Genomic DNA, 10,829 nt, shown 5'->3' on the forward strand with positions numbered 1-10,829 from the left:
GTAATAAAATAAAGGGGCAGCAAAGATGTGGAGGGGAAGACAGCAATCCCCACTGGGGAGGCCTGGGAACTGTGCTGCTGGGAGAATAATTTCAAGGCTCTGCTTCCAGGTTATCCCTGAGCCAATGTCTGCTCACTTCTCTGAAGCCAAGGGCAAGCACTGGACCTGGCTACAAACGTTACTCATCCTTTCACAAGTATTTATTGAGTGCCCAGCACATGGTGGTAGGTATTAGAGACACAGCGGTAAACAAATCACAGGTCCCTGTTTTTAAGTTTACTTTTTCTAGTACAGGAGGCAGACAAGTCCATAGGCAATTCCAACACAGTGCCATGAACAGGGAGGACCCAGGAGGCCGGCACCCTACCCTGGTAGGTCAGAGTCGGCCATGGTGCCAAGAAGCGTGTGAATCTATGTTCACATGCGCGTCAGAGGACGCAGGGCCTGGAAGACAGCGCCAAACCCATGAGGGTCCAGACCGGGGATAGGGATGAGTCTGAAGACAATTCTTCCACTCAGCGCTCTCGCCTTAGGAGAAGGAAACTGAGGCTGAGGGAGACACAGTCAGTTAGAGCCAGGACCAGAACCCAGTGACAGTCACCACTGGTCATTCCTTTAGTACAGTCCAGGGATTAAGGAGGTTTCTGGAATCACACTGCCTGATTTTTAATCCTGCCTCGATACTTACCATTTGTGTGGCCTTAGGCAAACGACCACCTCTGTGTCTCCGTCTATCAAAGAGGGATAACAGTAGCACCTATGTCAGGGGGCTGCTACGAAAATGAAACTGACAAATGTAAAGCAATTAACACAACGCCAGGGATGCTGTCAGCGGTACACAGTGGATGCTGCTGTTATCATTGCACGACTGCTCGGTGCCGCAGTGGGCTCGAGACTCGGGTAGCTCTGCTGCCGCGCGCCGTGTTCCTTTCTGGATCCAGCACGCTCCCGCCCTCGACAGCAGCAGCAGCAGCCCACAGCCCCAATTCCTTTGATCCCGGGGGCCGGGCCCGCCGCGCACACACGCCCCGGCCTCGGGAAAGAGGGGGCTAGCCCGAGGAGAGGAGAAGGAGGCTGACACACCCCACCACGGAGAGGGCGGCTGTCCAAAATCGGAGAAGGAGCCGTTCCTGCACCCGACAGCCCCCCACGCCCAGACTCCCAACCCCAAGCCCGGAGAGCGGGCCAGTTCCTCACACTCTGCAGCAGGCTCCTCCTCTGCGCCGCCATCTTGGAGGAACCCCTGCAGGCGCGCCCGCCTCCCCGCAGAGCAACGAGTGGGGCGGCTAGAGCGGCCCGAAGGAGTCGAGGATGACCGCGCTGCCGGGGAGCATGCGCCTAGCGCCACCCCACGGCCGAAGAGGGATGGGGCCGTAGCGGACCGTGTGCGCAGGCGCGCTCTTGAACGGTTTTTTGTTTTTCCCCGGGGTGGATTGCTCCTCGCTCATCTTTATTTTTTAGTTTTTGAGATAGGGTCTCACTCTGTCACGCAGGCTGGAGTGCAGTGGCGCGATCACAGCTCCCTGCAACCTCTGCCTCCCGGCCTCAAGCGATTCTCCTGCCTCAGCCTCCCGAGTAGCTGGGACTACAGGCATGAGCCACCACGCCCGGATAATTTTGTATTTTTAGTAGAGACGGGTTTTCGCCATGTTGGCCAGGCTGGTCTTGAACTCCTGAGGGTTCTTTGTGAACACAGTTGGGGCGGGGGAGGACAATTCATTAACTCAGCAAATGCTCACTAGGTGACCCCGCCTGGCTCCATAGTGGGTTCTGCAGCAAGAAAGACCGGCCGTCAAAAAGCTAACATTTTATTTTATTTTATTTTATTTTATTTTATTTTATTTTGTTTTGTTTTGTTTTGTTTTGTTTATTTATGAGACGGACGCTTGCTCTGTCGCCCAGGCTGGAATGCAATGGTGTGATCTGGGCTCACTGCAACCTCTGTCTCCTGGGTTCAAGTGATTCTCCTGCCTCAGCCTCCCGAGTAGCTGGGGTTACAGGCACCCGCCACCACCACTGGCTAATCTTTTACATTTTTTGTAGAGATGGGGTACCACTATGTTGGCCAGGCTGGTCTCAAACTCCTGGCCTAAAACGATTCTTCTGCCTGGGCCTCCCAAAGTCCTGGGATTACAAGTGTGAGCCACCCCGCCCAACCTAAAATGTTAATATTTTAATTGGAGAGGACAACATTTAGGTATATAAGACATTCCAAGTGGTAGTAAATGCTAAGAAGTGAAGTTTGTGGATGGTGGCATGGGGGTGAGGTGTTAGCTGGCAACAGGGAAGACCAGGCCAGGGGGATAGGACACCTAGTGCAGAAGTCCCAAGGAAAGGGTGCCTGTGGGTTCAAAAAGCACGCTTGTTGGCTGGGCGCTGTGGCTTATGCCTGTAATCCCAGCACTTTGGGAGGCCGAGGCCGGTAGATCACCTGAGGTCAGGAGTTCGAGATCAGCCTGGCCAACATGGTGAAACCCCATCTCTACTAAAACTACAAAAAATTAGCCAGGCATGGTGGTGCACGCCTGTAATCCCAGCTACTTAGGAGGCTGAAGCAGGAGAATCACTAGAACCTGGGAGGCGGAAGTCACGGTGAGCCGAGATCACTCCACTGTACTCCAGCCTGGGCAACAGAGCGAGACTCTCTCTCTCAAAAAAAAAAAAAAAAGCACGCTTGTCACAGGAGCCCAGTGTGGCTTGCACAGAGATGAAGAAGGAGAGAGATGAAGGGGCTGTAGGGACAGGCTCTGACCAAGTGGGCCCCAGTCAGGAGTTTATTCATCTGGAGGACAGAGGGAAGTTGTTGCCTTCTAAGCAAGCCATTGACGGGGTCCCATTGGTAGAGAAATATTTGACTCCCAGGTTCAAGCGATTCTCCTGCCTCAACATCCCAAGTAGCTGGGATTACAGGCATGTGCCACCATGAGTGGCTAATTTTGTATTTTTAGTAGAGATGGGGTTTCTCCATGTTGGTCAGGCTCATCTTGAACTCCCGACCTCAGGTGATCCGCCTGCCTTGCCCTCCCAAAAAGCTGGGATTAGAGGCATGAGCCATCACACCCGGTACCTTCTTGCTTTTTATATAATTAAACAAATGTTCATTTGCAAGCCATCTCTCCCTGACCCCCACCTTTTTTTAAAAAAAAAAAGCAGGATTGGCCGGTCACGGTGGCTCAAGCCTGTAATCCCAGCACTTTGGGAGGCCGAGACGTGGATCACGAGATCAGGAGATTGAGACCATCCTGGCTAACACGGTGAAACCCCGTCTCTACTAAAAAATACAAAAAACTAGCCGGGCGAGGTGGCGGGCGCCTGTAGTCCCAGCTACTCGGGAGGCTGAAGCAGGAGAATGGCGTAAACCTGGGAGGCGGAGCTTGCAGTGAGCCGAGATCTGGCCACTGCACTCCAGCCTGGGCAACAGAGCGAGATTCCGTCTCAAAAAAAAAAAAAAAGCAGGATCTCACTATGTCGTGTCGTCCAGGCTGGAATGTGGTGGCACAATCATGGCTCATGGCAGCCTCAAGCTTCTGGGCTCAAGTGATTCTCCCACCTCAGCTTCCCAGGTAGCTGCGACTACAGCATGTGCCACTGCACCCAGCTAATTTTTGTATTTTTGTAGAGACAGGCTATCACCATGTTGCCCAGGCTGGTGTCAAACACCTGAGCTCAAAAGATCCTCCCAGGCTGGGCGTGGTGGCTCATGCCTGTAATCCCAGCACTTTGGGAGGCCGAGGTGGGCAGATCACGAGGTCAGGAGATCAAGACCATCCTGGCCAACATGGTGAAACCCCATCTCCACTAAAAATACAAAAAATTAGCCGGGCATGGTGGCATGTGCCTATAGTCTCAGCTACTTGGGAGGCTGAGGCAGGAGAGTCGCTTGAACCCGGGAGGCGGAGGTTGCAGTGAGCCAAGATCATGCCACCGTACTCCAGCCTGGGTGACAGAGTGAGATTCTTTCTCAAAAAAAAAAAAAAAAAAAATTAGATGGGCGTGGCAGTGTGTGGTTGTAATCCCAGCTACTCCGGAGGCTGAGGCAGGAGAACTGCTTGAACCCGGGAGGCGGAGGTTGCAGTGAGCTGATATCACGCCACTACACAACAGAGTGAGACTCCGTTTCAAAAAAAAAAAAAAAAATTCTCCCTGCTTGGCCTCCCAAAGTGCTGGGATTACAGGCGTGGGCCACCACACCCGGCCATTACTATCTTTGTTTTTAAAACCCCTACCTCCCAGGGATGTTACAAGGATTAAATAAAGTAACATCTTCCAAGCCTTTAGCACAGGAACAGAATCTGCTCCAAATATGTTGCTTCTCTTCTCTTCCCGAGACCCGTTTCCCCACGCTCATGCCATATGCTTCTACCATTTCACCTTGGGATGCTGTCAACAGTTCCAAAAACACAGAAGGTGCTTCCGAAGGCTGCGCCATTGGGTGCCCCAACTGCTTTTCGGCCAGTAATCACCTTCACCAAGATATCATTGCTCATCGGGCCTGGGACAAACTGAGTGGAGCCAGAAGCCCAAGAGAGGGGGCAGTTAATTCTGCTGACGGGGGTGGTCAGGGAAGACTTCACAGGGGAGGTGACCTTCCAGCTGGGTCTAGGAGGGCAGAGGGATCGAGCGGGCAGAGAAGATAGGAAGGGCATCTCAGGCCAAGGGATCACGTGGTCAAAGTGAAGGGGGATCTGGCAAAGCAGAAATAGATTGTGGCCGAAGCTGAGGAGGACAAATCAGGGAGGGATATGGGTGCACCAGAAGCAACTGGCTTTATCTTGTAATGGTAGGGATTCATTTAAGTGGGAGAGTCACATGATCATATTCGTGTTTCAGAGAGATCCCAATGAGTCAGAAAGGAGGCAGGAAGACCAGTATTAGGAGCCTGCTGGGATAACCCAGAGAGAAGGAGGTGGCCTGGACCAGGGTGGTGGCCATGAGGATAAAAGAAATGGACAGTTTTCAAAACTATCCAAATAGGTCAAGTAGAAAGACTCTGGCAGTTGATTGGAAGCTGAAGAAAGGGTAGTGGAGGATGACTCCCAGGTTCCTGGCGCAGGCCATTGGCCCAGTGGTGGAGGATCTGCTGAGACAGGGCCACTAGAGGAGGGACAGGTCTGGGCCTGGCAGGTAGACAGAGTGCGGGGGGTGCAGAGGGGACGCTGAAACATTCACAGTGTGCAAAGCAGCATGTTACTCTAGGCATTTGAGGCATCTGCTGTGGAAGGGGAGAACGAAGGCAGTGACAGAAGGGATGGTTTAAGAAATATTTAGGATGTTAAGTCAATAAGATCTGGCGTATGCTTGGGTTTTTGAAAAGAGGGACAAATCTGGGATAATACCCAGAGGGGTGACTGGGAGATGATGGTGCCTTTTACTTAGATGATGAGCACAGGGAAAGGAGGAGATTTGGTGGGAAGATTCATGCATTAATTTGACAGTCCTCAATAGAGCACTTAGTACATCCCAGGTAAGCAGTGACAAGAGCACTGCCCTTATGAGACTTCCACATTTGGTGAGGAGAGATAGGTAATAAGTAAGTATGTCAGGTGATGACAAGTGCTATGGAGGAAAACAAAGTGGAGGTGGGCTGCCTTTTTTTTTTTTTTGAGATGGAGTCTTGCTCTTGTCGCCCAGGCTGGAGTGCAATGGCACGATCTCAGCTCACCACAACCTCCACCTCCTGGGTTCAAGTCAGTCTCCTGCCTCAGCCTCCGAAGTTGCTAGGATTACATGCACACAAACCACGCCCGGCTAATTTTTTTTTTTTTTTTTTTTTTTTTTGAGACGGAGTCTCACTCTGTCACCCAGGCTGGAGTGCAGTGACGCAACCACAACTCACTGAAGCCTCGACCTCCCAGGCTCAGGTGATTCTCCCACTTCAGTCTCCCGAGTAGCTGGGACTACAGGTGTGCCACCACACCTGGCTAATTTTCCATTTTGGTTTTTGTAGAGGCAGGGTTTTGCCATGTTGCCTAGGCTGGTCTCAAACTCTTGGGCTCAACTGATCTGACCGCCTCAGCCTCCCAAAGTGCTAGGATTACAAATATGAGCCACTTGGCCGGGGGTGGTGGCTCATACCTGTAATCCCAGCCTTTGGGAGGCTGAGACGGGCGAATCACGAGATCAGGAGATGGAGACCATCCTGGCTAACACAGCCAAACACTGTCTCTACTAAAAAATACAAAAAATTAGCCGAGGGTGGTGACGGATGCCTGTAGTCCCAGCTACTCGGGAGGCTGAGGCAGGAGAATGGTGTGAACCTAGGAGATGGAGCTTGCAGCGAACCGAGATCCTGCCACTGCACTCCAGCCTGGGCGACAGAGCGAGACTCTGTCTCAAAACAAAAACACATATGAGCCACTGTGCCTGGTCAGGGGTGCCTTTTTAAAAGGCATGACCAGGGAGGAACCCATTGCAAAGGTTTCAGATCTCCCCCAGAGATCTGGGGTGGAGCAGGGAGAGCATTTCAGGCAGAGGTGACAGCAAGTACAAAGCCCCTGAGGCAGGAATGTACTAGGTGTGTTCTAGGAACAGCAAGGAGGCCAGCGTGGCTGAAGCACGGGGCAGGGTGGCAAGCTATGGGATGAGAGAAGTAGCAAGGCAGATCCCTGGGGTCCTCACGGGAGATGTCAACTAGATATCTCAGAGTAAAGGCAGTTGGATATACAAGTAGCTGACCTGGGGGGTGTACACTTGAGAACGGTCAGAATACAGCGGATATTTAAAGCTGTAAGGCCAGATGGGCCACCAAGGAAGCAAGTGTGGACAGAGGATGAACCTCGGAGTCCTCCACATTGACACTGAGGGCACAATCCCTGCTACTGTTCAATCGATGTAACTTTTTTTTTTTTTTTTTGAGACAGGGTCTCACTCTGTCACCTAGGCTGGAGTGCAGCGCTGTGATCTCGGCTTCCTGCAAGCTCTGCCTCCCAAGTTCAAGTGATCTGCCCACCTCAGCCTCCCAAAGTGCTGGGATTACAGAAGTGAGGCATCCTGTCCAGCGATGTAACTTTTGAAAACCCTTGAGGAAAAACGCATTCAATTTTGCATGAGATCTCTCACACATTTGAAGTCACATTTCTAGGTCACATAATTGGGACAGGGTTTGGGAAGACCCCAGCGCTGGATAAGCACAGACAACAGATGGGTAACCAAAGCCGAAGCCTTTGCTGATCCAGAAGCATGCACAGCTGGGGGAATTTTCACATCAAAAACAGGCTTTAAGGATATGTGAGTGACTGCAAATGTATAAAAATAGTTTAACAAAAGGCAGCAAAGAGGCTTAAGACCATGGGTTTTAAAGCTGGACACACTACTGGTCAAGTCAGGCCCTGCACAGGTATAACTGTGCTGGGTCACTTCTCCTCTCTGGCCCAGCTCCTCATCTGTAAAATGGGAGCATCTTAGTGCCCCTATCACAGGTGTTGAAAGAAGTGAACAAGGCCGGGCACGGTGGCTCATGCCTGTCATCCCAGCACTTTGGGAGGCCAACGGGGACAGATCACCTGAGGTCAGGAGTTTGAAACCAGCCTGGCCAACATGGCAAAACCCTGTCTCTACCAAAAATACAAAAATTAGCTGGGCGTGGTGGCACACGCCTGTAATCCCAGCTACTCGGGAGGCTGAGGCAGGAGAATTGTTTGAACCTGGGAGGTGGAGGTTGCAGTGAGCTGAGACTGCGCTACTGCACTCCAGCCTGGATTGCGCCATTGTACTCCAGCCTGGGTGACAGAGTGAGTCTCAAAAAACAATAACAAAAAAAAAAAAAAAAAAGAGAAAGAAAAGGAAAAAGAAAAGAAGTCAACTAGACAATGCTTTACAAAGTATACAGCATAGCTCGGGCCCATAGTCAAGTGTAGCTATCTAATTGACAAGGAGACTAAAAGGAGAAGAAAAAAGAGTCAGAATAAAATAAAGGGAGATAGAGAGGGGCCAGAATTAGTGTGCTGAGCAGGACTGCACTCATGGACGTGGGACCCGTGCAGTCACACAGCGCCTTGCTCTCAGAATAGGCCTAGCATTTGTTTGAATGCTCTGCATTAATTTCTGTTTGAATTTCGCCACCTTGAAATTCTTTGTCATTTTATATTTGAACTTGTGTTTTATAAAGGAAGTCCAGTGAGACAAAGAAGCATATGTGTCAGCAGGCTCAGACCAGCAAGGATGACAGGCGGTGGGCAGCAGAGTTGCCTAGCAATTGGCCTGGCCACCCTGTGTGCACCCAAATGGCTGGACAGTTTGCGACACTGTGGGGCTGTGTGGGGACAGCGGGGGCCAGGATCTGTGCCCAGATTGGTGGCAGCAGCAGAAGAAACTGGTGGGGGTGTCACGGCTCCATGCCATCACGGGCTCCGTGGTAGAAGAAGAGATTCCACATGGAACAGCCCGTGCCTGTAACATCTGCACAAATATAGCTCACAGCCTAAATGCTGGGACAAGTACTGCCAGCAGTCAGGCAGTAAACCTTGTCAGTAAGTTATTACAACATGGACACATACACATGGACGTTGTATTAAAGCATGTCAGGGAGCTGTTAGGATTCTTCAAAGAGTTTAGAATTTTTGGTTTTCGCCCTGGCATCCGTGGGGATGCTAGCAAAAAAAAAAAAAGAATATCTGGTTTTGAAAATTGCTGCAGGCCAGGCACAGTGGCTCATGCCTGCAATCCCAGTACTTGGGAGGCTGAGAGACGAGAGTTGCTTAAACCTGGGAAGTGGAGGTTACATGGAGGCGAGATCACATCACTTCACTTTAGCTTGGACAACAGAGCAAGATTCAGTCTCAACAAACAAACAAACAAAGACAAACAAACAAAAAAGCCTGCTGCAATATTGCAAATATCCAGTCTTATAAATAGAAATTAAATGTATAGATATCATATTCTACAGAAAATAATTCTATTTTATGTGAAGCTTACTCTAAAGACAGTTTTAAAACTAAGTTTTCCTTTTAATCAAAGACCCAGCAATCAAATGTATAAACAGATCATTAAAAGTATATAGAAATCATGAAGTAACTTTCAGTTTCTTGTACAACCTTCACAAGTTATAGAAAATGTCAAAGAAAACATTAAAACATCGTTCTATAAGTTTACATTTAAAATTAAATCAGACACATATGAAACTGATTTATATGAACAGTTAAATCTTTTTTTTTTTTTTTTTTTAAACAGAGTCTCACTCTGTCGCCCAGGCTGGAGTGCAGTGGCACAATCTTGGCTCACTGCAACCTCTGCCTCCTCGGTTCAAGCCATTCTCCTGCCTCAGTCTCCTGAGTAGCTGGGATCACAGGTGCGCACCACCATGGCTGGGTAATTTTTGTATTTTTAGCAGAGATGGGGTTTCACCTTGTTGGCCAGGCTGATCTGGAACTCCTGGTCTCAGGTGATCCGCCTGCCCCAGTTTCCTAAAGTGCTGGGATTACAGGTGTGAGCCACCGTGCCTGGCCAATATGAAGAGTTAAATATTTTTTTAAAATTCTTTAAAATCATGAATTTCTTCTACTGTGACAGCATATAAAATACTCTCAGCAGCTACAGCAACAATTGCCTTGGCAGAAGGAGCCTTCCCAAAATAAAAAGTATAAAAAATTATTTGCAATCTTGCCTTTGCCAAAAGTGGCTGTTGTAGCTTTCAGTGGAAAATGAAGTTGTCCTAAGTATAAATTTCAATAACCTAATAAATGAACTCACAAAAAGAATGAGCCAAAAAAATCATATGACCAATCAAGAAATCATATTAGTAAGGCATTATTTTTTGTGTTATATAAAATGACACCAAAATATTATTATTATTATTATTTATATATATATATTTTGAGACGGAGTCTCGCCCTGTCACCCAGGCTGGAGTGCAATGGTGTGATCTTGGCTCACTGCAACCTCCACCTCCCTGGTTCAAGCAATTCTCCTGCCTCAGCCTCCCAAGTAGCTGGGATTACAGGCGCACGCCACCAAGCTCAGCTAAATTTTTTTTTGTATTTTTAGTAGAGAGGAGGTTTCACCATGTTGGCCAGGCTGGTCTCGAACTCCTGACCTCAGGCAATCCGCCCATCTCGGCCTCCCAAAGTGCTGGGATTACAGGCATGAGCCACCATGCCCAGCCTATTATTATTATTTGAGTGGGAGTCTCGCTTTTGTCGCCCAAGCTGGAGTGCAATGGCAAGATCTCGGTTTCACTGCAACCTCCGCACCCGGGGTCTAAGCAATTCTCCTGCCTCAGCCTCCCAAGTAGCTGGAATTACAGGCATGTGCCACCATGCCCTGCTAAATTTTTTTTTTTTTTTTTTTTTAGTAGAGATGGATTTGTGTCATGTTGGCCAGGCTTGTCTCAAACTCTGGGTCTCAAGTGATCTGCCTTCCTCAGTCTCCCAGAGTGCTGGGATTACAGGCAAGAGCCACTGCACACGGTCAAAAATTGCACTGTTTTTTTTTTTGAGATGGAGTCTCGCTCTGTCGCCCAGGCTGGAGTGCAGTGGTGTGATCTCGGCTCACTGCAAGCTCTGCCTCCCAGGTTCACACCATTCTCCTGCCTCAGCCTCCCGAGTAGCTGGGACTACAGGCGCCGGCCACCACGCCCGGCTAACTTTTCGTATTTTTTTTTTTTTTGAGGCGGAGTCTCGCTCTGTTGCCCAGGCTGGAGTGCAGTGGCCGGATCTCAGCTCACTTCAAGCTCCGCCTCCCGGGTTTAGGCCATTCTCCTGCCTTAGCCTCCCGAGTAGCCGGGACTACAGGCGCCCGCCACCTCGCCCAGCTAGTTTTTTGTATTTTTTAGTAGAGATGGGGTTTCACTGTGTTAGCCAGGATGGTCTCAATCTCCTGACCTCGTGATTCGC

At 49.7% G+C, this 10,829-nt stretch overlaps 1 protein-coding gene across 3 annotated transcripts in view; it reads right to left on the reverse strand.

Annotated features, from left to right (window-relative positions):
* Positions 1–1,253, reverse strand: part of TAB1 (TGF-beta activated kinase 1 (MAP3K7) binding protein 1) — a 35,622-nt gene extending 34,369 nt beyond the window's left edge. For all 3 annotated transcript variants that reach the window (XR_012418715.1, XM_005567236.4, XM_074003722.1), the window contains exon 1: positions 1,198–1,253. Coding sequence is in view for 1 of the 3 variants with exons in the window: in XM_005567236.4 (XP_005567293.1) it covers positions 1,198–1,230 (33 nt within the window). In the remaining 2 variants the exon portion in view is untranslated. The remainder of the gene's footprint in view (positions 1–1,197) is intronic.
* Positions 1,254–10,829: the final 9,576 nt, after the last annotated feature.

This window comes from Macaca fascicularis, chromosome 10 (assembly GCF_037993035.2).
Source record: "Macaca fascicularis isolate 582-1 chromosome 10, T2T-MFA8v1.1".
Taxonomy (NCBI): Eukaryota; Metazoa; Chordata; class Mammalia; order Primates; family Cercopithecidae; genus Macaca; species Macaca fascicularis.